Source organism: Channa argus, chromosome 10 (genome assembly GCF_033026475.1).
Source record: "Channa argus isolate prfri chromosome 10, Channa argus male v1.0, whole genome shotgun sequence".
Taxonomy (NCBI): Eukaryota; Metazoa; Chordata; class Actinopteri; order Anabantiformes; family Channidae; genus Channa; species Channa argus.
In genome coordinates, this window is record NC_090206.1 from 8,397,086 (window position 1) to 8,423,663 (window position 26,578).

General features: G+C 39.8%; 1 protein-coding gene across 6 annotated transcripts in view; it reads right to left on the reverse strand.

Annotated features, from left to right (window-relative positions):
* Positions 1-26,578, reverse strand: part of tenm2a (teneurin transmembrane protein 2a) — a 219,729-nt gene that overhangs the window by 151,773 nt on the left and 41,378 nt on the right. For all 6 annotated transcript variants that reach the window (XM_067517992.1, XM_067517988.1, XM_067517993.1 and 3 more), the window contains exon 2: positions 15,679-16,028. In XM_067517992.1, the coding sequence (XP_067374093.1) occupies positions 15,679-15,904 (226 nt within the window). In that variant the 5' untranslated portion in view covers positions 15,905-16,028. The remainder of the gene's footprint in view (positions 1-15,678; positions 16,029-26,578) is intronic.

The window sequence follows — 26,578 nt, forward strand, 5'->3', positions numbered from 1 at the left end:
AATGACAATGCAGCTGTGGAGTTTCTGTTCTTCCCGCCAATAGGCACAGTAGGTTATCGTCATGTTTGACATCAACGTATCAATGAAGTTACAAAGCTGAGAATTGGTTTGAAATGAGAAACAAGTTGTTGTCTCTTGTTTCAAAGTCAGTTTTTTTTTGTCCCCTGTCCACCCACTCTGACTGTCTTTTTCTTTCTGTACAGCCACATTAAGTTACCAATTTAAATAATCACAGCAAAAACTAAAGAAACAGATTACTCATTTGCAAGTGGTTGTAATCTCTAATCCCTTAGTACCTGAGAAAGCTGGTTTCTCAGAGTATCCTGGTTACTTTAGTGCATGTGCATGCAGTCCATGCAGAGGCCCCTAACAGGTCCCTGAATCTCACTCCGTTGCAAGTAGCGCATGATTCAATGTAAACAAACAGGACCAATGAAACAGGGAAAAGCAGCTGGTGAAAATGAAGAGGAGTTTAGGAAATGACGGCGACGCTAAATGCTGCTAGTGTTGCCTTAATTGTAGTGAAGACACAGTTGAATAATGGAACTTCCACGGGTATCACAATGTTTGTTTTTTTTACTTTGACATTTACCATGAGCTAACTTAGAGCAGCCTGATGTGTCCAGCTTTGTTGGAGTCACCAGAAGTGTACTATAAATCACTGATGACGTTATCGTGCTATGTGCATTGTGGTGTGGTGTGTATTTTATTGTATGTTCCATATCGTAAGCATAGTAACTTTATGTTGTATATATTTTTGACTAGGGCCCCAACAGACTGTAGGAACATCACTGAGTCCATGACACAGCGGTGCACTTCCATCTGACAGCTGGAAGGATGACAGTGTTTGTCATGTCTTGACCAAAACGAAAACATTTTGCTGCAACAAAGTTATTATTTCTCTTATTTTTTCTTTTGAAAGGTCGGTGTATGCAACTTTTTCAGGCTTAGAGGAAGATCCCACTATGGTTAAAATAAGTAATTACTAACTTACTAATTATTGTCTGTGGTTAAAATTACTGCAGTACTCTAGTATGACTACAATAGTAAACACTGTCATCTGTCATTACTTCTGTCATCATTACTAAGACATGACAAGTTGGTTTTGGCACTTCCTAAATGATGTGGTAGAGGTCCCAGTCCGTTCTTATTCCCTAGGCATTAAAAAGTGCCACTTTGTCGCGTCCCATCTGCGTTACATGCTGACGCTTAAGGTGCCCGTTTGCATCTGTGATTGACGCTTTGAGTTTTTAGCTTAGTTTAGAGTAAACCCCCGCCCATTCATATTTGACACACAACATAATAATGTAAAATATTCTAGTTGAACAGTCTCATAGGGACGTGGAGGTAGATGGTACAACAAGACACAGGACTTTTCCACGAGAGACCAGAGTTTGACTCTAGTGCAAGATGTTTTGCTCCTTGGTGTACATGGTTACAATAGTAAAGAAGTACATGTGTGCCACTCTAAATGTTTGAAGAGTTTTCTTTTTTTATGTACTTTATCGTCTAACGTAACCTTACCCTTAAGTTTTTGTGCCTAACCCTAACCATTGTTGTTTCTTAACATAACGTTAACCTGAGAGGTTTTCCCTGACCTTGGGTGTATATAAAGTCGTTCCCATAGCCTTATAAGGTGATGCTCAGGGAGCGTCCAGTACAGACGCCAAAGTGCACCTGTAGCATCAATGCTGGACACCGTGGGCATCAAATAATAGTGCTCCTGGAGCATCCAATAGTAACTCCAAAGGGTACCTGTCGCATCAATATGATACACCAAAGGATGTACAAAACTGCACAATTAGTAAACACCTTAGTAAACTTTAATATCTGATGTTGTGGGATTAGAACGTGTTGTAGGTGCAGGTACGATGAACTCCGGCAAATCTGTTGAAATAAAATCATCATTGTCTCACTAGTCACTAGTCCACCAATGGAGCGTTAAATATGTTTTAATGCAATAACACTACGGGCCGGTAAGTCACACATATTTATACAGATTTACAAAGGCCAATCTTTTTTAAAAGATTGTATAGTTGAAGCTTCAATTGCAGTTGTTTCTCAGTAGGCACTTTAGTTTCCTGCATCTGAGATATATCAGCATTTTGAGCATTGATGAACCACATGCCGTGTCTCAGAAAAATAGTGATAAAGGAAAAAGAAGCATCTTGTTGGAAATTGAATACAATAGTGTGAGTGGGAATGGTATCCATTAAACCAAACGTAATTCCCTTGATAAAACTCATTATAGATGTGGGTAGAAGGGGATGTGTGCAATGTGCGGTGTGTGTGTGGCTGTTGTGAGTAGACAGCTTTGTGGGATAGAGGGGCCTATCATTAAAAAATCATTTGCGCTTGTTAGCAGTTTGACAGGCAAAGTATAGGCAGCAGGACTCTGCATTATGCTGGTTGACTTTCCCTCACCCCACCGTGTAATTCTGTAAAGTATGTAAAGCAGGCAGAACCTGTGGGCTTCAACGCCTGCAATTATGTTGCTTTTTCCAGATTCCAATAGTTTACAGTGCAGGCCACCCTCGGACATGCAATTTCCAGCTTTGGAGGGAGCGCCAGTTCAAAACAAGTTCTGATTTGCCCTGAAGTGCTGAGCTAGTGAACTGATTTGCTTCTGGGTGGAGGACGCATCAAAATCAGGAAGCAAATGCAACTGTGCACGGCAGGCTCCCCAACAATCCCCCTGAAATATCTGAAATTACTGTTAATAACAGTAAAAGCCTTATTTTCTGTGTCACAGCTAAGAAAAGAATGTCTGGATAATAGCAGACAAATGTGTATATTTTTTTTTATATTTTCCATTTTCATTTACATCCAATTCAAAATTCATCTGCACTTCACTTTGGTATACTGGAAGAAAATGAACATCTCTTCTGTGTTTTCTTTTCTGTGAATTACAAAGCAGCGGCATATACATTCTTCACTAATAACAGAAAGCTTAAGTGAAGAAACAAAAGAGGTGAGGAAATCAGGGAACACAGCCGAGACAATATTCTGTAGCAGTTACAACCCAACTTTTAGGAGTTTCATGCTCCCCTGGGAGTAAATCCCAACTGAAGCTGCTCTACTGCCTCACATAATCTGTCACGCTGTCTACCCTTCTAGTCGCACAGTACAAAGACAAATGTTTTTAAAAAACATTTGGCTGCTGAGCATGCTGCGCAATTACAACATAAAGGACAACAATGAAAAAATAATTAATATTAAATTTTTAACCGGTTACAAACAATTCTTACTGTTCCTCTTCCCATGTTCTAAACCTACTAAAAAACACTTCATCACAGCAAAGAAGACATGAAAATTAACTTGACAATATTAACACTGTCCACCTTCGGGACACTGTGTCCAGTGTGAAAATACTGCTGTTTGACTATTTAACTAATCTCTTTATTTAGTCCCTACACTTAAGCCTAATGCCTTAGTGCCTAACTTCCACTAACCCACTTAATCCAGCGTTTTTTCAGTGTTTAGGGAAAAAAAAAAAGTTAAACTAGTTGCTATTTTAGTGCCATTGCGAGTTGGCAGTTGCCATTCTAGTCTCAAGGTTGTGCAATTTCAAAGATGCCAGCCTTCTTACATTGTGGAGGAAAAACATTTAAAAAAAACATCTGTTGATCAACACTGTCCTTATGTAAAACATTGGCCATTTGTACCAACTTCCATGAATACATTTCAGAGATGGCCCCATGAGATCACATGCTTAGTGAATACCCCAGGCAGCAGAAAGGAAGAGCAGGAAGTCTCGTAGAAGGACAAACCCATGTCACGTTCTACCCCTCCCGCGGTATGAACCACCATCAGATAGATAAGTGGCTGATATTGAAAAATCCTACCAGTGACTAGACGAAGCTGGACTTAAAGACAGCACAGAGGTACTAATCCTGGCAGCACAGGAACAGGCTCTAAGTACAAGATCAATAGAGGCTGGGGTCTACCATACCAGGCAGGACTTAAAGGTGCTTAAACAAAGTACTGATCAAAGAGTCTGAACACTTATGTACATGTGGTATTTAAATTTAATTTTATTACATTTACAGACATTTCTAAAAATTCTGTTTTCATTTTATGATTATGGGGTACTACGTGTAATCAGGGAAAAAAATAATTTGAACAACTGTAGTATCAGGCTGCAACATAACAAAATTGGAAAAAAAGGGGGTCTGTGAATACCCTGTAGACTGAACACCAAAACCAACTTGGGGGCATAGTGCCAAGGAACATCTGCACCGAGTAGATTCCAGGAACAACATCTGAGATCTCTGTCCAGTAAAGTATAGTCCTAGGAACAGCTACGATACTGTGCAGGAACCTCAATCTCCCAGGCCTCTGGTAGAGGACACCAAGGGTGCAAATAGGGATTTTTTTTTTATAAAGCAGGTCTGCCATGAAATAAAATGAATGAGTAAGCCAAAACAGAACTACCTCTTCTAATACACTACAGTACAACTATACCACTCACTATGACCTCAATTATAAACACACAGTGAAATGATCACCCGTCTGACCATTTCAACTTAAAAACTGAAAAATAATGACCTCGTAAAAGTAGAATTAATGGCAGAGTTGCTGGACTGGATTGCATTAGATTGTACAGGTGTACCTAATGAAGTGGCCAGTGAGTGTTCTGTATATACACACTCTAAGTATGAGATATCTACTGTGGATATGAACAATAACTCTGAGACCATCTGAGAGCACCGTGCAGATGGTCTTCCTCTCACTCTCACTGTCACCATTCATCCTCTATCACACACTTGTCTATCTCTGATCGTGTTTATGTAAATCACCTCTTGCAACATGTCCCCTCCTTTCTATAGACAGTAATGACATTAGAAAATGAAAATGAGTATGCACACATACAGTATGCAAAGCAGGCTGTGGATACTGTCCTGAGAAATCTTTGTTTGAAAATTCATGAATTGCGAAGGATGTGGTCAGAGAATTTTTTGTCAAAACCGTGACAAACAATTTACAGTTTAGTTCACAATGGCTGCTGCTGTGCTGTAACTGTTTAAAGAGGAGAAAAAGGTGCTTTCTCCTAAGTTGGTAGGGGGTGGAAAAATAGGGAGCGAAATAGAGAATGAGACAAGCTGATGACGAAAAAAGGGATCAGGAGATGAGGTAGTGAGGAATGATGAAATCCTTGGTCATGGTAAACAGTTTCAGCATGCAGAGATACAGAGAGAGGAAAAGGAGACAGAGCCAGACAGACAGACAGAGCAGTGCCGTGTACTCCTGAATAATATGCCAACATAGTGTATTTAATGAAAGCACCTAAACAGAGAGAGACAGAGGGTAAAGAGGAGCTCTGACTTCAATACATGTCGCAAACGGGTCGAGTTCGAGATGACTTGTCTGTGAAAGAGTGGGAAATGAGTTTGTGGAATTGGTGTGCAGCTACAATTATCACACATACTATTATTACTCCATCACATGCATGCACACACACACACATTGCTGCAGTGGCGAATACTAATAAACATCTTCACAAATCAGGGTTGCCATGGTGATGGGGTGAAGTGGTGTATAAAATGAAGTGACTGTTGCAAAGATGCATACATATGTACACAGAACAGAAGTGGGGACACTATTGGACAAGACCTCTACAGATGTTGATAAATGGATCATCCCTCGTATACAGATGTCATGATATACAGATAATTTTTTAATTTAAGTTCTAGATATTTACAGTATATGGATATACTAGAACAGCATCTTTACATTCATAAGGCCAATTCTAACATGAAATGTAAAAATACAAGAGAGTGATGCAGATAGTATAGCAGGGTGGTGCTCAGGGGGATGTACGTAGCACCTAATGTACAACATTTTCAGGTGGAAGAATGCTAGGGCACTGCTAAGTCACATTCAACTTACAATCATTCCCAGGGATCACAGCTGTCTGTTTTATATTCATATTTATGGATTAAATGCAGGGGGTCACAGGGGTCAGTTATTTTAACACAGGGAATTTGGGAAATACACAAATAAATAGTCCTCATCCACAATTTAATTGTCTTTTAACTTATACTTTTTCTAACAGCTGGCAACTTTGCCTCAGTTCCAATTTGGTTGGTGACTCACTGGAGCATGAATGCAGTTCTGGGGCGCTTCAGGACCGTGAGTTACGTATACTATCTACGGCCTGTTATCATGAAAGAAGAGAGATCTCACAATTCTACTGCAGGCAACAGTTCTCTGTTCATTGACGGCCTTGCTCGGCTCCACAGTTTGCTCCTCTGTCCAACTCTGTCCCTCTCCTGCCTGGCGTCATGGGTTCCGCTAGTATTGCCATGGCTGCTGCCGAAGTTAATTCCACTAAATATTCCTATTAATTGTCTGCGCTGGGAAGAATCACTCAAGATTTTCCCCTCTTATTTTCTCCTGTCCATCCTTTTCTTTATGTTTTCTCTGCAAAAGTTGTGTTCCGGTTTCTTCCACAGCCACATGCAATCAAAGTAATATACAGAACACATGACATATATTACAATAATTACAATCACATCTTTATTTAAAGCCGTCATGACTGTGTTTCAGGATATGTCACATCTGTTGCATTTGTTAGTCTAAAACAATGGTAAAGTACCCATCCACACAAAGTGGGTTATTTTAACAGAATAGAGTACAGTCGGTTCAGAACATGTTAGGCCACTAGTTGCAGAGATACTGCAGAAAACCAGTCTGCATATAATGTTCCCTCAGTAATGTTTCTTGATGCACCAGGCAACACAGTGAATACAGTTTTAACTTTGTATTTTGCTTGATTAAGCTCATATAAGCCACATCACTTGCATCAACGAAGCACATAGCATTTGCCCGGTGCAGATATTGTAGGTTTTTACTGAACGCTGTTAAAATAATTTGCAGAATTACAATATCAATGTTCTTTTCTGAAGATAAAGCTGGAAAATAAAGAACTATTGAACAAGTCACAGGCACTAAATTTAATGCCAAAAAATAACGTTGCGTTATTTACTAGTTCAGCTTCACGTAAAGCACACAAAACAACAAAACCTTAAGTCAAATCAATATCTCTTTTGAGTGCTCATTGCCTTCAACATCACTTCTGATGAGTTCTCAAGCATCATCGTAGTTTGCACGTATGTTCTTCCAACCATTTGAAGATAGTTTTTCATATCTAATGTCTTTATTTGATACACAATTCTACTCCCATGACAACCCATAAACCCTTTTTGGGGGTATTTACGGATTTTAGCGCATTACTCTAGCATTCTTTCAACTTTTTATATTATCTCTGTCATTACCCACATGACCATCAGATAAAATGCCTCATCTCTCAAAAAGGAGATTATTCTTTGACTCTGATTTGCTAGGATTAAAACAAAGTGATTTGTAGCAGATGATGTTGTCAAGATTAAAATGTGTTATCTATATAAACATATGGATTTGGTCTAATAAGTAAACAAAGAACTGGGTAGACTTAGTTTGCAATTTAAGAAATAAAACAATTCTGCCATTAGAAGGAATGAAAATTGAATAATTTAATCTTATGTTAAACAGACGGAGACAAACAATTTGTTGGACAGCTGGAAGAATTGGTTGTACAGCTAGATTAAACCTGCTGTTAGATAACAACAACAAAAGTTTTTGCACCTTACACTACCTTCCCCATGTGACAAGCATGTCACAGCAGGATGACGGGGTTTACTGACGGACACCTTTGTAGAGCTTGGTGTTGATTATGAAAAATCCATTTCACACATGCATACATATGTGCATACACACACCACCACCATATCCCACAACACGTGACCGCCATTAACATGCAGTAACGATATAACAGATATGCCCAAATAGGAGTGTCATGGTCAAACACTTCCCACTTGTCCCAGATGACACCGTTCTTTTTGCTCCTGCCTGAGCCATGGGGGCCCTGGCACCTCCTAACAAGGGGACCAAAATAGGTGTGACAAATGTCATCCATTGCTGAGCTAGTTCTACTCTTGCCCAGAGGACAGCAGTCTGGGTTGGACAGGACATGACAGAACATGACACAACACCATGCACTCCAGAGGAGGTCTTGTCACTGACAGGGGTAGCGGTAATCTGTGAAACACCTCTCATCCGCGAATAGGAGGCCAAGGTTGACTACTTGGTTGCACATGCCTCAGTGTTGCCTATAACTGTGTAATACTGCACTTGCATGTACTAAGAAATAACTAGTAAAGCCTTTTCATAAATTGTAAATGACACATTTCAAAAGATGAATAGTTCAATTTTCATCATTTGCCTGTAGATTTAGACCAATACTGAAAGGGCTGTACAGGTTCACTGCTGAGTGAGAGAACCTGTAAAACTCAACCTATGAAAACACACTGTACTATTATCAGTTGACTAAAACAAATATGCTGTAAGTTGAATATGGTAAATAAAGATGGATGTTTTGAGTATCCATGCATGAATTTATAAAGAAGAGATTGTGAACAGTATGCAGACATTATCTTTCCTTCTGTTATTGCTTTATTAGCCCAGGTGTTTTTGACAGCAAAATACCTGGCCTCACGCACCATGTCAGTTGCACAAATTATTTCCAGAGCGTTCATCCAATGTTTCTACTTGTTTCAATAACTAAATTTAACTTTGATGATAACAGTTACTATGCTACTTTGAAATGTTCAAAAATCCTGTGTTAATGGCAACATAAGCTGTAAAATAGATCCCTTGCATTGGTATAATTTCTGTATCTAAAGCAAGGACGGATGCATCATCAAAACAGACAGAGATGTATATGAAAAAATTATGGCATACATCCGCGCACACACTCACACACACAAATTTAAATTCTGCGACTGGGGAGCATGTTTAATTACAGGCTAGGAAGCAAGTGACTCGGCTGAGAAAGGAAAAAAAAAAAAAAACACTTGATAACAGTGACATTTACAATCTGCCTCATTTATCAAAACCTGCCAAAGCAGAGTCAAAGAGGGTCATTACATAGTAAACATAGATTAACTCAACTCTCACAAAACCCACACAACATTGTCTGATGAATTATTTTTATTCTACAAAAATTGCAGATGTCAGCATGCATTTCCCCAGACTCTGTCAATTAATTGTCTTGTTTGTTACCCAATTTGTGTGTGTGTTTTTGTGTGTGAGAGAGTAAGAGCCAGCATTGGTGCTAAATAGCTGGCACCTCTAGTGTGCATTTCCCCGGCCTCTTCCTATTATTTGTCTCATTTGTTACTCGGTGTTTGCATGTGTGTGTGTGTGTGAGCACCTGTGCCAAAGTCAGTGCTAATAGCTAGCACTTCTGTTTTCATAGCACAGACAAGATTTGACAAACTAAGCTGAGGGGGGACTGTGGACAGTATATTAGTGAATTGCAAGCAGGCATATCATTTTGATTTTGATAGATCTGTACTTAGTGCCAGTCATTCTTTGTATTCCCAAACCAACAGTTTATGCACATGCATTTATGATACAGGATCCATTTGACATGTACTGTACCCTGAGTGTCTGTCCTGAAGTGCCAAATGCTGGACCAGATGTTACGGTGAGTTAAGCCCCCCTTAAAAGACCTCCTTGCATGTGCAGCGGCCACAAATACAAACCCATAAGAGCCATTTCCTGTCTATAAAGAGCAAATACGAGGATGGAGTGAGTGGGAGTGCTTTAAGAACTGGAGGAGTGGAATAGAGTCAGCCGTGGGATATTCTTCAGTGACTCTTCTGCTGTATTCTTGCAGCTACAGGATGCTTTTGAGTGTAAGCAGCTGGCAGAGGCACAGAATGCCAGGGAGAAGACAAAGATAAAGAGGGATCGGAGGAAAAAGGGGAGGGATTGCATTTAATCTCACTGCCATTCATTTTTAATAGCATGCAGCTGCTTTGTTCTCTCTTTGATCATCAGCAGTCCAGGTTGACTGTTACCCTGTGGAATGCTTGGACACACACTTAGTCATATGTGCACACAAAGAAATATACGAACAAACATTCGCTTTTTGTGAATTTTTTGCACTTGTTTACTCACATTTTTCAACATTTATTTCCCTGTGTACTGCAGCCTTTGTCACTGTTAGGCATGAGGCTGGCCTGTGGAGGGCTGCACACAGACATCTGTAACTTCTGGGGCGCATGGTGTCACCGGCTACCTTCGCCAGTAGCTGTATCACGTGGTAAGATACACACATTCAGAAGCCTCGACCAAGCAACAGTCGCTGTTTAAGGGACATGCACAGGAGTTTCCATTGGCTTCCCAACAGTGAACACAGCTAGTTTTGCTTGAAGCTATAGAGGCCTTTGCTTCTCCTGCTGTGAGGAACACTACCAGCAATCAGACAATGGATCTCTGCAGTGGTGTGTGAGAGCATTTCTCCTGTGTCAGCTGTGTGCCCAACATGTTATAATAATCTGAGAAAATCTACAGATTACTCTAACGTACTTCTGCTGCAGTGATAAAAAGAGGTAATAGTCTGACAAAGTTATGGGTGGGCAATGCTAAATCTGTGGAGTACTCTTAATGGAATTAGGTCTGCAAAGGTAGTTTGTAATGTAAACACATCCTTCTTGATAAGTAGTGATTGAGTTGGTGTAGGACTTGATAAATCACATTTATATCCTTGTTGTGACTGCTTCCTCTTGAGTCACAAAGAGGATTCTTTAAATACATAGAAGGCTGCTTTCTATCTAGTTTTAGGGTTAGTCCCCGAATCTTGCTGAAGAGGGCACATTATGGGAGTCTGCTGTTCCTGCTGCTGTTATTGCAGACACTTCTACTTGCAGTCTTCACTCCCCAAAGAATGAATAGGACATGGGGAAGCTGGGGATGCTTCTCTAGCATAAAGCCTCGTCCCAGCCACTCAGCAGAGCATTTTCCTTGCCATTTGGTCTTGAATGCAGGCAGTGGAGGCAATCATTCCAGGATGCGAGTGGCAGAATTTGGCAGAATTTATGGACATAGCAATCCTTGGCTACTGTAGTTTTTGTCCCAGCAAAGTCGACAGAGATAAGGGAATGCATAAAGAGGTAAACAGTATGTATAACATCCGTTTTAATGGGGTGATTCTGATTATATCAGGACATATGTGAACATTTTGGTGGGCCTGGGAAGGTGAGAGGTCAAGCCTATAAGGCTGAGATGAGGGGCCATGTCTGTGTGAAATCGAACAAAAAGACATATCACGTGCTTTATCCCAAAGCCATAGAGAGGGCCTCGACATAACAAATGTGTGATATGACCACTAAAGCAACAATACAGGAACAGCAAGGGTGAGAGAAATGGGGGGGAAAAAAACGAATGTGAAAAAGAAATCAGGCATGAAAGGTGTGACGAAAGAGCAAAAGAGGACATAAAAGAAAGTGAGAACAAAGTAAAAGATTGAAAGATAGACCATCAGAGAGAGGAAAGCGGTGAAAGAATGGGTGAGGACAGTAGATGATGATGAGTGTTGTCCAGGCAGTAAGGCAAGCAGGTGGGTGGTGGATTCTCAGTGTGGCATCCAGCCCTGGGGGCAAAGCAACAGAGGAGAATGTAGAGGGTCTCATTTAGCTCTTTCTAAAAGGAAAGGCCAAAGCTTCTAGAGGCTGCAGAGGCTGTGATAATGCCTGCTGTCTAGAGGTGGACCTGCAGGGACGGCACACCCCTGGGATGTGCTGAATAGGAGTTGCAGAGAAGGACTGGGAAAGTGTCCAGGACATATTCAGTATAGGCTGAAAGATCATAAAGACAGAGAGGTGAGAGGCAGCAGACAAACAAGAGAGACTGCAGGGCGAGAGTGAGGGGAAGAGTGCTTCTCACTGTTTAGAGTGGTGTGTTAGAATTTACACATTTGTCATATTTGTATTTTTGTCATGGGATTATCTGTTTAGCAGTTTATCATCCAGTTTAGCCCAATTAAGTCACTGAAAAAATATGGCAGGAAGTGCGTTCCAATTTTATGCGTAAAATAAAGCAAACAAATGTGTCTCTGATATTTCTGGTTATATGTGAATGAACCTTGTACCTTCTTGGGATCACTGATGTTTTCAAATATGTTGCTTTGTGGCGTTAAATAGTGAACGCTTGTAATGAGCTTTCCAGGCTGTTGCATGTTATGGCGAGGAAAGAATGTGTTATTTGGCGGTGCTTATCCAAGAGACGAGGTAATAAGTGTGTAATGGGGAAACAGTGGAGTTGAGATCCAATGAAAGCGGGGGGTCTTTTGGAAGACACAACCAAACCTGCTTTATCAAATTCTGCAAGGAGCCATTTGGGACAGCTAGTGTTCGAATACTGAAAATAAACTGACACGCATACGGATTTACTTGAAATTTGCACAACTTCAGAGATCAACATTATACAGTATATTGCACAATATAAACGTCACGTTTTATTCAAGCATGTCCACCATTTTCTGGAGCTATTTTTAATTAATGTCACCAGACAGCATGTTATCTATGTAGAAAGAGGACAACACAATGTTTAACCCTGCTTTTGGTCAATTGCTTTTCTAACAGGGGAAAAGAGCTGTCAGGGTATATGCCACCTATTTCTGAAATGTGGATGACAGTTGTAAAATGTAACTTCACACTGTACATATTGTAAATAGGGTAAAATGTGTGGTGTAATGTCTTTAGAGACTCAGATGGAGAGTAGCATGATGCTTTCTAGGAAAGATGTACCTATTTTTCTAAAACTGGATGCAAGAGAAAATGCAGGCACACACTTCTCCAGCAAATTTTAAATTGTTGAATCAGGAGGAATTAGTTGGTATGTGAGGAATATAGTATGACCATGTAAATGGGGCCAAATCAATAAGCTCCACTAAGCTCCTTCCAAAGCAGCAAGCAGTTCCATAATAGGCTGGGAGGTAACTCCAAAAAAAAAAAAAAAAACATTGTCCTTGACACTTAATACAAATAAACAGCACCCTAAAAACAGATATTTGTATTCTAGTGAGGATTTTCATGCAGAAACATGTGGAGTGAGTAGCTATAAGCTAACGATATCTTTGGCATATAACTAAAGTAAACTCTAACAACTGAGTGAGAAACTATATTTGTTTAAGCTAAATAAACAATACAGTAGCTGAAATAGAAAATGCCTATTATAAACCTGTAGTAAAATGTAAGATTTTTTCTGAGCTGGAGAAAAGTATCTGTAGTTTAGCTCCATGAATAACATTCCAGGATTCTTGATTTGGTTCAGGACACATCCCGAGGACATCTGCTCTACTCCTAATAATTTGCACTGCATAACTCAATGCAAATGCTTTCTCAGAATTACAAAAACAGCCCAAAAATCTGACTTGTGAAAATGTGTGTCTCACAGTCGGCACTTGTTGCCCGAGTTGCATTTTTTTTTCAAACCGTGAGCGTCACATACAATAAAAATCATCCATGGAGTATGAGCTCTTCTCCAACTACTGCAGCTGAGTCAATAAGCTACTGAAGAATATGTGTGATGGTACTGTACAGTATGCGCATGTAAGTACACATGCACACTAGGTGCTCCAGTCCCACATGACTCACACCTTTTTGTCTCACACATGAATATAATGACAGCTGTAAGGTTAAGTCAATATGCATTAACACACCACCGAGCTGTGAATTGGTTGTGCTACAAATAACTATTTAGGCACAATTACAGTCTGAGAATAGCTTTGAATGCCCTTAAAACTTCTTAGCAGAAGAAGCACAAGCGCCATCATCGCTCGCCCAACCAAAAGAACAACGTTATTATAATTTAATTAAAGTCATTCATGATTTGTAGAGTGACTTTATCAGCGCATGAATTACCAAAATTACAGGTCAGATCCAATATCTCGCTTCCCTTTCAAACCATTTGCTAAATAAAACAACAGCAAAAAAATCTGTCGCTCATATCCAGCTTTACTAGTTTCCTGAAGAGACGAGAATCAGAAAAGTCTCTGCCTACTTGTACCATCTTGTCTCTAAACTACAAGCTGTTCAAAACAACAACACATTGTTTCAATCCCTCACTCTGTCATGGAGCAGTTATAAAAATAACTGAAAATAAAGATGAAGAAAACTCTATCTGCTTAGCGTCTTTCTCACACTAACTCCTTTTCTTTCTCCCTTCTTTACTCCTCCTCCCGCGGTGTCACAGTCCATATGGTGCTGCAACACTGTTGGTCTCCTGTGGCCACACTTCCCACGATGCATCTGTGGCTCTGGGCTTTTGAGGGAGATGATAGGCTGAGAGGACCATGGTATCGACCAGTTATTGCCTGGTGTGAGGTCAGCCTGGTGCGGCACTGGAGTGTGTCCGACCAGCACACACCACTGACTTCCAGTTTTTTATCCCCACCATCAATCAATCCCCCATTTTCTACTGTTATCTTGGTCTTCGTACAGCAAAGTAGGCTCATCTGGCACAGTCTTTAAAAAAAAAAATCTGGTGCCATTATACTGCCAGATTGATCGATTTCTCTGTTTTCTTAAAATCACCCACAGTCAGACATGGAATCTTGAGCCTACTTTTTTAAAGACACAATGAGGATGTTTCATTTGTAAAATACTATCAAGCCCTCTCCAACACACACACACACCTATCTATCTATCTTTTTTCTTTTTTGTTGTTATTCTGCTATCTTCTGCATTGTTGTGGGGAATTGGTCTGAGCTCTTCGCCTGTGCCCATGCAGAGAAAACAGAGCTTAGCACAGATCAATCCCATTGAGTCTGACTCCTTTCACCAGCCAGGGATCAATACTGCCTGTTTCATGTCCCACTGCAATATACACACGTGCACACACACAAACATAGACACACACACTATAGAAATGACCTATCGGCCTATCGGCTAACTTGCTCACTGGGGGATACAGAAGTTCATTATGACAGGCTTGCAAGTGCTAAAGGTCTGCTTTGGTCCTCTGCTGCAAAGTGCAGCATTTACACCATCTGATTACATTAACAGTTTGCCACAGAAGCCCACAGAATACATGGCGTGGATAAAAGTAATATACAGCTGGAAAACATTTACATACAACAATGACTGTTGACTGTGTGATGTAGATGTTCAAATATTGTCACAGCCATATAAATGACTGGAACAGTGTCAGGCTAGGCTGTGCTTAACCTTATACTGTGAATCTGCTACTGAAGCTGCAGCAACAACTGAAATACAGTAATTAGTACCATTTTGACAGGAAATAAGCTTATAAAATTGCTTTTTAGTCACTTTTGGCAGCTTTATATACGGCATCTTATTAACACCTTTTTTATGAAACCCACTAAACTCTCTTTACCTAAAACTATATAGCTTGTGTTTTTATGTCAATTATTTTTAAGAGGAACTTCTTGCTTTTAAACACTCATACTACTCTTGTCTTTGACTGACAGTACTCTGTTGGCTGAGTACAAAAGTGGAAACATTTTGGTGTAATTTGGTCTCAGGTAAAACAAAACAAAACCAAAAATGTAATATTTTTCTTATTTCCATACAGATTATAACCAGATATAGCATATTAGATTGGAGATCTCCTTTGTATTTTTTTCACTTTTAGACAGAGCCAAACTAGCTGTTTGCTTCAGGTGTATTTATTGAGCTGAGCCAAGCAAATCTAGCCCTGGCTGTAGATAAAATAACTAATAAGCATATTAACCAAAATTATATTCATTTAGGATTATAAAATGTACTTGATGTTTGTCCAGCACTGTATAGATGTCACCCAGTACTACTGTACTGTGTAAAGACCCACCTTGCCTGGAATACTCATCAGCTTCGTGGTGAACCAGATCAGTGACACAGCCGCCATAGTGCAGCCTCTGCTCATGGTCAAAGGCCTTTAGCGTCTCACTGGAGCTGTAGGACTTCTGGGTAGGCACCCGGCACTCATCCGTGTCCAGGGTGGAGGTGTTGAACTGGGAGTCTTTGGAGCACTGACCTCTGGTGAGGGAGCGGTGCCTTCGATCCTTCAAATCCATGATGGTGGGTAGGGCAAAGCTGCAGGAAGAAGAGTTGAAAACGGAGTAGAAGGAGGAGGTGGTGGGGGGTAGATGAAGGGGCCTCCTAGTGGGCCTCCGTAATGTCAATCTCCACTTCAGTCACCTGGAAAACAGAGATAGAGAGATGGGGAGAGTGGAAAAGACAGTGAAAGGTTGGTATAAAATTAATGGATGCACTGCTGTGACTCACACTTTGCTCTCCCTGGAGAATCTACAGGGAATGTTAGGTAAGAGAGAGCACGGCGAATGGACATTTGAGCAACCGGGCAAATATAGAAGACATTAGAGTATTGATGTAGGATACGTAAGGCTAATGTGGGGAAAAACAGAGCTGCCAGTGCAGTGGTCCATGGAGATAGTCAACCATAGGCCTGACGGGGGAAAAATGGTAAATCTATGACATAAAAACTGAGAGTGACTCAGAGACGTCCTCCTAAACTGATGCCAGTGACACGGGAACACAGAAACATAGAGGGTAAACAAATGTAATTAGAAGGGACAGGAAATCCACAAAAGTGTTCAAAAAAGCTGAGAGAAAATACAAAATTACAGGCAAAGAGACACGGATTATCTAGATTGCGGGGGGGAAAAAAGGTAAAGGGCGAGAAAGAAACAAAAGAAGTCGAATGCAACAGGAAGGATGGAAGAAGAGGAGAAATGACTTGAGGGCATTTCTAGTCTCTCCCTCATTATCAGAGTGAGAATGAATCCTGCTCCCTGAGAGGCTGTAAGGGATAATCAAACACACCCAGATGCAGATACACACACACACAGAGATCATCATAAACACACACAAATGCACATATACAGTATGGAGCCACCTGTGCAGAGACAGCAGCGTTGCCTAAACTTGACACGGCTTGTAATACAACTTGTAACACAACTAACCATGAATGTCAAGACATCACCTCCTTTGCGTTGGATCTGTCCATTTGTATTGCATCACGAGTCGACTTTTAATCTATTCAAATCTTTTAGTTGTGGATGCAGATTATACATGATTATGATGCTAATACAGCATGATAGTAGTGGCGTGGCCTTGAGCGATGCATTACATTAGCAGCAAAAGATCAAAGTACAACAATACAACAACCAGCAGTAATTGACAGGAGTGCTTCCAGCAGCTGCCTGTATGGGATATTTATGGTAATAAATAGGTCATCCATGTTTCTATTGCTTCAGGCCAGTGAAAGTCTGGTCCACCCACTGCATTAGTGCAGCATTGCAATTTAATCAAAATACCTCTCAGTCTGGACAGTATTTATCAATATCAGAGGGAGCAGGGGCATTTCTAAAGAACAGGCATCATTTGATTGAGAATATGTGAAGTAACTAATTGCATGCTGGGACAGAGAAAGAATGGAGAAAAAGAGAAAGAAGCACACAGAATGTGAGTCAATCTATTCAATGAGGGCTCATTTTAAAATGCTTAGAAGGTGGTATTGAAAAGTGCCCTGCTATGTCCATTGATTAACAGTAGGTATTAAGTCTCATAAAGAGCTCATTATGCTGCGGCATCCATCACACAGGCTATTAGGAGTTCAACCTTAATGTGTTTGTACCTTGAATGGAGAGTGAGGAAACAGAGAGTGATACTGGGTCAGGAAATACGAGAATATTCGGACTGGGTTGGAAACAAACAACGCTTTGAGTGTGTGTAGTCGGGAGTGTGTACGTCTCGTAAGTTTACACGCACTCAAGTAACCAGGTTAGTCGGAGAGATTATCTTACTCGGGTAAATGGTGAACAATGTTGACGTGCACTTAAAAAAACCTGGTCACACCACGCATGCAGAAGAAGAGTGCCCAGATTTCTCCTCCACCTCAGCCTTATTGTGGAAGCCTGGCTCAAAGATTTGTATTGTATAGTGACAGAAAGAGCCGCTCGCTAATTTCTCTTTCTTTTTTTGGCTGTGTTCATGAGGCTGCAGACTGACAGCACAAGGTGAGAGAATGGATTAAAAGGAGACACACAGCTGATCCACAGTGCGAACTGTCTAAATTACAAAAAAAGGAAGCAGTTTATTTAGAATTTATTCAGAATTCTAAGAGGCACTTTGTGTTAATTAGGCACTTTACATGGACTTTGTTTTAAAAATGACGTGACATCACCCTTTGAATGTTGCTTCTTTCATTCAGCCTTTCACTTTACAGCATGTGCGGTTGGATAAAGCTAATTAGAAACCTCTCTACGCATATGCATGGCACAGAAATCCACATTCTCCAGGAGAAATCTAGCTGGGGAAATCAGGTTTCCTTAATCTCATACCCCGATTTTGGAAATCAGATTTCCCGAGAAAACTGACTGTCACCTGGTTAATTGGGTCCATGTAAACACACTGTGTGTTACAGTGAAAGCACTGAGTCAAGGCTAAAATTCTAAGAACAATATGCCCAACATTAACAAGTCGTGGGGCACACTACATGAACACAGTGTTATGTGGTAGACTTTTAGCTCTACGGCGATGACACTGTTGTATATATACATGCAAATCACCTTAACTCCCCACTGTTTATCTTATCAGTGATGAAAAGTTACTGGCTTCAAATATGTTGGTACTGTATTTTATTGGACATCTGAACTTTAGAATACATCTAAAATAAACGGACATTAAATACAATTAGGCAAATTTTAGACATTTGACAACCGGTTTGACTTTAAATTTATGGATGTTATGATCCTTTCCGACATATCAGAACTAATCATTAAACCTATATACAAACCAGTTCTGGAATAAAAACCAAGCATCATCTACTCAGCTTTGAGAATTTTAGGTTGTATTCAAACTTGTGTATTGTCTATACCAGGGGTGCCCACACGTTTTTGGCTTGTGAGCTACTTATAAAATGACCAAGTCGTGATCTACTTACTTTAATAATTCAAAAAAAAATCGTTATTTATGAATATATTGAGAATTCATATTGCGCAATACAACTCTGTACATTTATTTTTTCCATTACCTTACTCTGATTACTTGCACTTAGTAGAATCAACTAGGGATGCATAGTCCGGACAGTAGCTGCTGATAGCCAGCCTCAAGCTCAGTTATTAGTTCCTTCACTCTTCTTCTTCTCAGTTCGCTTTTCGGAGGGAAGTCGGTGTCGTAATTTTTATGAACAGTCCGAAAATGCCGGTGTAGCGAAGACAGACTGGCAGATGAGGCAAACGCACTTCGAAAATGACATAGTGAAACAAAGTCCACCTCCCACTGCGTATGGAAGTGTCCAACTCCCCCACTCATTTTTTATACCCTTTCTTAAGTTTAAAAGAAATAAATTGGGGGCTATCTCGCTAGCTTGCTAGAGATTTGCAGCACCTCGCGCCGATGTAGGAACGCGCATGCGCGGTGACCCATATGTCACAAAAGGTCAAATTTCTAAGTAAAGACGGATGAGGGGCTGACGTCTACTTTGTTAATTCCATGCTATCTACCCACACTACCTTTGCGATCGACGCATTGGGCAGCCCTGGTCTATACAATCTGTAAGAGATTGGACTCTACCATAATTAATCCCAACCACATGACTTCAAGTGTCATAGTTCTGTTAATATTTCTAAAGCCAAATTGAAAATGTTGAAAGATGCTCAACTCTATAGCCACTAACAAAGAATTTTTCTACTCCGTGTGCTGCCGTTTTTGTTTTTGATTGTTTATCGTGTGTTGGACTTTGTTTTATTCATTGTTGGTTGGTAGCTTCAAGCTAATTTGGTGCAATGCTTCAAATGCAAACATTTATTTTTAATATTGCGCAAGGTCCCATTTACATAACTTTAACAAATAAAATTTTAAAAATATATCCATCTGCACTTCGTAGAACATCTCCATCAAGTCAAAAAGCCTGGCTGTTATATAGAGTTGACACGTGTTCCGGGAGTAACAAAACCCAGACAGTCATTTACCTTAGAATATCGAAAGAAAGACTAATAAAAAATGTTAATTAAGCAATAAATGTTTGTGATACAGAAGATGGAAGAACAAGTACTTGGCAAAATAGTTAGAGCCTGTTACTCGCTCACACTAAAAGAACAGGAGCCGTTAGTGTCATTTTAGTTGAGAAGCCGGAAAAGAAATTACACAGAATGAGAAATAGATGGATAAAGTGGAGAAAGCGGAGGGGGTCAATCACGAGATCTGGAACGCATATCAATCACGTTCCAACGAAGCAGGTGTTTTCCTCAAGGTCGCTGAGACACACACTTTCATACACGTACACCAAACTTTTTCTTGTTAATTACTGCGTTGACAGCTGCCCACCCTCCCCTGATCATCACACTGAGGCTGATTATCTCATATACCAGAAGTATAATGACATATTGTCATTCAGACGCACAGATACATGCATACTCACATACGAAGAAACCTCCAGACGGACAAACTGACACATGAACGCAAAACTGTGCAAACACCCTCGACTGTCAGCAAGAAAATGCATTTGTTTCTACAGACTAGTAAAGAGTGCTTAGACGAAGGAGAAAAGACACATGTGTGTGACCGTGAAGTGACCATGAAATCCAGGCAGAATGAGAAATGTAATTGGAAGCCGACAGGGAGGGTGGAGAATTCATTCTTGAAATTAAAGAGGTGAAGTTTGTTACAGAAGATGGCATTTTCTCTGCTAATATGGGCCTAGGAAGAAAACTATGGAGAATGACACAATGTAAATCCACTCTAACTAGAAATCACACCCAGTTAATAGGAAGCTAATGACGTCAATGGTCCGGCGAGCATCCAACGAAATGGGTTTCTATTTCGATGTGGTCAACCAATATATTGTGTATGTGTGTGTCTATATATATATATATATATATATATTATAGAACAGAAGGCAACTGTGTCATATTTGTGTTTTCTACAGATGAAAATCAAAAAGAAATGTTTTTTTTTAAAAACTAAGCTGTATTTGTTATCACATGCCTCAAATGTGTTTCTAACACATGGAAAAGAATAGCATCTGCAGCACATGCAGAGAATAAGCATCTCATTTTCTTAACCTGTCAAAATCCCAAAGTATCTGACATGTTCCGTCACAATGTGTTTATGAGCACAATCGCCCCAGCTCCGTTCAGCTTCATGCAACATATTATTTCACTGCATTTTTAGTGGTCACATGTAGACTGGCTATAAAGACAATTAGCTGCTTAGACTCTGTCCAGCCGCTATCATTTATCGAGCAAATAAGTATGGAGGTGGTGTGTGAGTGCTGGTATAGAAATGCTGTTTAGGGGCATCACTCTGTGGGAGGCTTTCTGTCCAGATGACTCCTACTGTAGATAACAAGGAGGGTGCGAAAGCAGGGCATGATCACCCTCTGTACAAACTACAATCTATTTTGACATCTACTGAATTACTACCATGTTCGACATTAAATTATACACACACACACTTTTTGGTATATTTCATTATATACATATGTACTGTAAAGTGTGAGTGCTGCAACTATTATTGATTAAACTACACTTCTTTTCTGAAATAAGTAATAAATAGTATGGTCAGTGACGTGTCAAGAAGCCGAGAAAAATGCTTGTAATGATTTCATAAAGCCTGAGGTGACAGCTACAGATGTTTTGCTTTGTCCGAACCAGAGTCTAAAACAATTTATTATCACATAAAAAATAAAGAAAGCAGCAAATTCCCACAGCTGAGATGTTGGAACGGGACTTGCATATTTAAAAGAAAAAGCCTTTAGAAATGAGTCAGTTAGGAAATAAATGCAGGTGTTTTTCCATTCAGTTAACTAACTCATTAATTGTTTACAGTGATTGTTTTAGCACTTTGAACTTTATTCCACTATCTGTATAAATCTGTACAGGTGCAAACAGTGCATGATTGTTTGTACAGTGGCTCTAATGTAATTACAATTATGTGAAGCAAACAGACCAGTAGGTTTTATCCATTTTGTCATTTTTCTCGCTCTGCTCTTAAATCTTTTACTCATTTTAAAACCCCCCCAAAAAATCCTATAAGTGTGCTAGTTTTTATTGCTACTAAGTCTATTATTTTACATATTACTTAATGCAGTAATGTATGGATAATTTGATGTGAGCATTAAAACTGCATATATATTTTTTATTCATTATGCAGCATTCTAAGCATCTCATTATCTTTTCATCTTATCGTTGGATTAGAAGAGCCTGTAAAGCAGCCATTACCTGGCTCATTTAATTCAATTGTAACCAAACCAAAAGCAACAATCAGCCAACAAGACTGGCAGCTAAAAGCCTGATAAAACACAGCATGGAGCCTTTCCATCAGAAAATTCTTCCACTCTTCCAGCACTCTTTGTCAACAGGAGATGAAGTTGTTCATTTGGTGTGTTTTTCTTTCTCACTTTTTTTTTTTTTTATTTGAAAGAAATTTGAATAGCAAATGATGGCCGATTGAAAATACAGGGCCCTGTTATCACAAAAGACAAAATTGTGGCTATAAAGTGTTTGGCTTCAATTTTTTGGCCGTTTTTCGTGCTGCTTCTCAAATTAAGTTGTTTACACAGTTTGTTCACAAAGACAAAGACAGGAGGACACAGAGTGGCTGAGAGAAACAAAAGACTAGACAGGGAAGAGCGCAGAGTGCAAAAATCCTTGTATAAGACTACTCAGTAACACATCACTAAAGAAAAATGTGTGCATCTTGATTTCAGTAAGAGCATCATACTTGAATCCCAAATATGGTTACAATTAAAATATTATATACACAGTTCATCAAAAAATCCAATTATTCGATTTTGCATATAGCAAGAGCAGCTTCTACTTGGTATCATGTTTTTAAGTGTAAATCCTTATTATGCTTATGTTTAATTTGTTCTTTTCACTATGAAATATTTTCTGAGGATGCATACTGAATGGGTGCAATTACTTCTAACAATGCATAATAATTAATACCTCGTTATGTACAATGTTGTGAAATGTGAATGGGAAACAAATTTAGGCTCGTAAAAGATATATGTGTGCTGTATGAGTGTTGACAAAGAAGACTCAGCACAGCTTTAGTATCAGAGGCAGGGATAGGCATTTTGATTATTTCCTTTGTGTGTGTGTGTGTGTGTGTGTGTGTGTGTGTGTGTGTGTGTGTGTGTGTGTGTGTGTTTATAAAGTTGTATGAGATTTCCACGTACATACAAATGGAAAGTATTTAGACCCTTTCACTTGTAACATTTTTTTGAAAATGGAGAAAAATACTATTTTTGCACATCGATCTACACACACAATAGCTCATAATGACAATTTCAAATTCAAAACAATTTCAAAACAATGATAATCAAATAAAGTCAAAAACCTGAAATCACATATTCCGACCACTAAATTAGTGTTGTGTAGCTTCACCGTCTGCAGTTATCACACCTTCATGGGGAAATCTCTACACAACTTCTCCAACTTAATTCGGGCAGTTCTTCCAATTCTTCCTGGCCGATTCTTTCAAGTTCTTCAAGCCTGGATAGTGTCGATGAAGTGTCATCTTCAGGTCTCTCCACAGAAGTTCTGGGGGTTTAAGTCTGGTCTTTGGTTTGGCCACTCAAAGACAAAAAAAGGGTCTTGTCCTCAAGCCACTCTAGCTCTGCCTTGGCTTTAAATCCTTGGATCATGGTCATACTAAAAGTTAAACCCCATAATTCATACTACTGCAGAAAAGACAAATGTAAATGAAAGATTTAAAATACAAATAATAAAAAAAAAAAAAAAAAAACTACGTTTGTACTTTGTTGTCATGCGCTATTGTGTGTAGATTGAAAAGCAAAATGTAAATTTTTTGGCCTATTTTAAAATACATTTACAATATATAAAGTATAAACACACCATGACCCTTAATCATTCCCTCTCTAACACACATACACACACACACTGCCTGACTTGAATTAGTTTTGGATGGGGCTCTGACCGAAAGGCTCCTCACAACGAAGAGTCATTAATCATGTCTTCGATCTCTGGGTGGCATTGAAAGTTCACACACGTGGGCAACAGCACTCAGACGCACAAATACAAACTTACACACATATACATGCTCAAGGCAAAAAATTAAAAGAGGATGACTGGTGCTGCATGCATGGCACCAGTTCAACTGGAAACGGTGGTGCATTCTGGATCCAAGATGATCTGTGAGCCAACAGCTGAGGGCCGAGCAGGACAGGAAGCATTTCATCACTTTCTCCCACACATTTTGCCCCATTACCTCCAGCACCTCTTTGAGCCAAATAGGGGGAAAAAAAAATCACTTGGTTTATTAAGTGTGATACGTCATGGAATTCACTCGTTCTGTCATTAATTTTTTGTCTTTGACATTGTTGTGATATTGATGCACTAATGCATTTTTATAATTAGCTGCCATAAAGTAATGGTACATTGCAGCAAGAGTACAAAAATAATATTGTCACTGAAATGCATGCAGCTTTCAAATTCCCTTGATGATTTTCATGAGGCAAGTGTTTGATTGTTGTGTTTCTTTTGAATTTTAAATGTCCAACGACTTAGCTGGTGAATGCAGTGATGGTGTGCAACGAGCGCTCATAGCTTAGAGTTTGGAGACCCTCATTAGCAAGCGAGCACACCATAAGTCAGTGGTAGACTTTACAAATTAGGCTGCCTCTCATCTGCATTGCCACAGAACAATAAGGTCACTTACAAAAATAAAACAAGATATATTCTCTTAATTGAACCTAGTTCTGTCAGGGTTCACATCTCTGCAAGTTGCAAAATAGATTCAGCTGTTCGCTGTGTTATAAAATGTTCAGAAGCAGTGTAGAGGACAGGGGACTAATTGTTTTCCTCTTGAGTTAAAACTGAATTAAAATTGTTCTGTGCATGTTTTGTGTTTGTGTGCGTGTTTTGTGTTTTGCTTCGTTTCATATTTGAATAAAAAGACATCCCCTGTGATCAGCCAGACTGAATATAATAATTACAAAGTACTGCTGAGGTCAAGAGTATGAGATGAGACCTACAAATCCCAAGGTCTGCATATGTATGTGAGCTGAGGTTATAAAGAGATGAGATGGATGAAAGTTGCCACATCGATCAAGAACAGTGAGAAGACCTCATCCTCCTTTTATTTTCTTCTCCATGTCTCTTCTCCTCTCATCCTCTCATTTGTAAGGATGGAAATTAAGGGGGGGGGGGGGGTCGGACAAACCACCCCTCTCACTTCCTTGCTCTTGGTGCCTATGTAATCTCCACACTGGGCTGCAGAGTGCCACAGAGCCTCTGTTTATTAGACTAATCCTTAAATCCACATTCTGCAGGCCTCGCAAACGCCTCGCAAAGCTCTAATCTGACTCAAAACAAAGGGATTAGAGACGACAAGGTCCCTCTCTCTGTCTTTCCGTGTCTGCCAGAGTGGGCTCGGGGTGAAGCACACATGTGCTGAGAAACACACTAGCACTGTTGCATAGCTCTTGCCTGTCACACCCATATTTGCTAAAGACTGATTGGCACGCACGCAACAACACACACACACACACACACACACACACACACACACACACACACACACACACACACAGGCTTCCTGTGAACACAAGCTGGCAGTGACAAGACAGGCAGTTAGAGCCAAGGTGCAAACAAACTAGGTAATTACACATAGCTCAGAAACTCTTGGGAGAAATGACGGACAAGATGAGAATGAGCTGTGGGATTGAGACACGAAAACCGTGCTGAGGATATAACCCGAATAACTGAATGAATGTGGCTTACATTACATAGTAGAATTATTTTAACACACAAGCCGCAGATGCCAGGAGTCCACTGTGGGGGCCACAGATTTGTTGCACAGAAAATAAAGCACCACCGAATCAATATTTTTCCAGTATTTTTTGAATTAAAGGGCATTCACAACAGACTTGGTAACATCATGAGAGTATGCTCCAAATTTACAGCTCAGCTGAGTCTCTCCACAAAACTGGGACCCACTTCAGAGGCTACAGTTGTGACAGGCATACTAGAAACCTTTCATTCTCTCTTCTTCAGACAAATTTCAATCACAATTTAATTCATTCTTTTCAATCTGGCAAATGAATAATACAAGAACTCAGCACTGAAATTGCATTCACTCAGTTGTTAAGGCTAATTTTACAGTGGAATCTTTAAGTAGAGTTCAGTAAATGTACCATGTTGAAAAGTAATCTCAGTTTATTTTCTGGGTACTTTTACACACTCCCAAGGTTTGCTGGGTTGTCTCGTCATGGGAAAATGTGTAAGAAACTTTCCCTTCTATCAAATAAAATAAAATGGAGCTCACTACCCAGTACAAATAGTGCCACTCGTCGCCAAAATGTAAGCTACTAACATCACTAGGATCATTTTTAATCATCTCTGCAGGCAGTTGCCTAATATACAGTCTACTTTACAGATATTTACCACACTCTACTGCACCTTAGTTTAAATCTTCTACAACACGGACTGTTGCCACAGCTTCTGTCACACAATCTGCCATTGTTTGATCATCAGCTGATTAGCATCCAACCTAACACCTGCCAGGAGGACTTTATTTAACCAGGTCTCCCTGCCCTTGCTGCTACGAGTAAGCAACACGCCAGCAAGGAGAAATGTGAAATGCCCTGGATTCTCCCATGTGTTGTTTCACCTGTGCAGGAGAAGCAGCTTACACACTTTTTTTTTTTTTTGGATTGCTGTTTGATGGTTGCAAACAAAGATAATAAGTAAATTCAA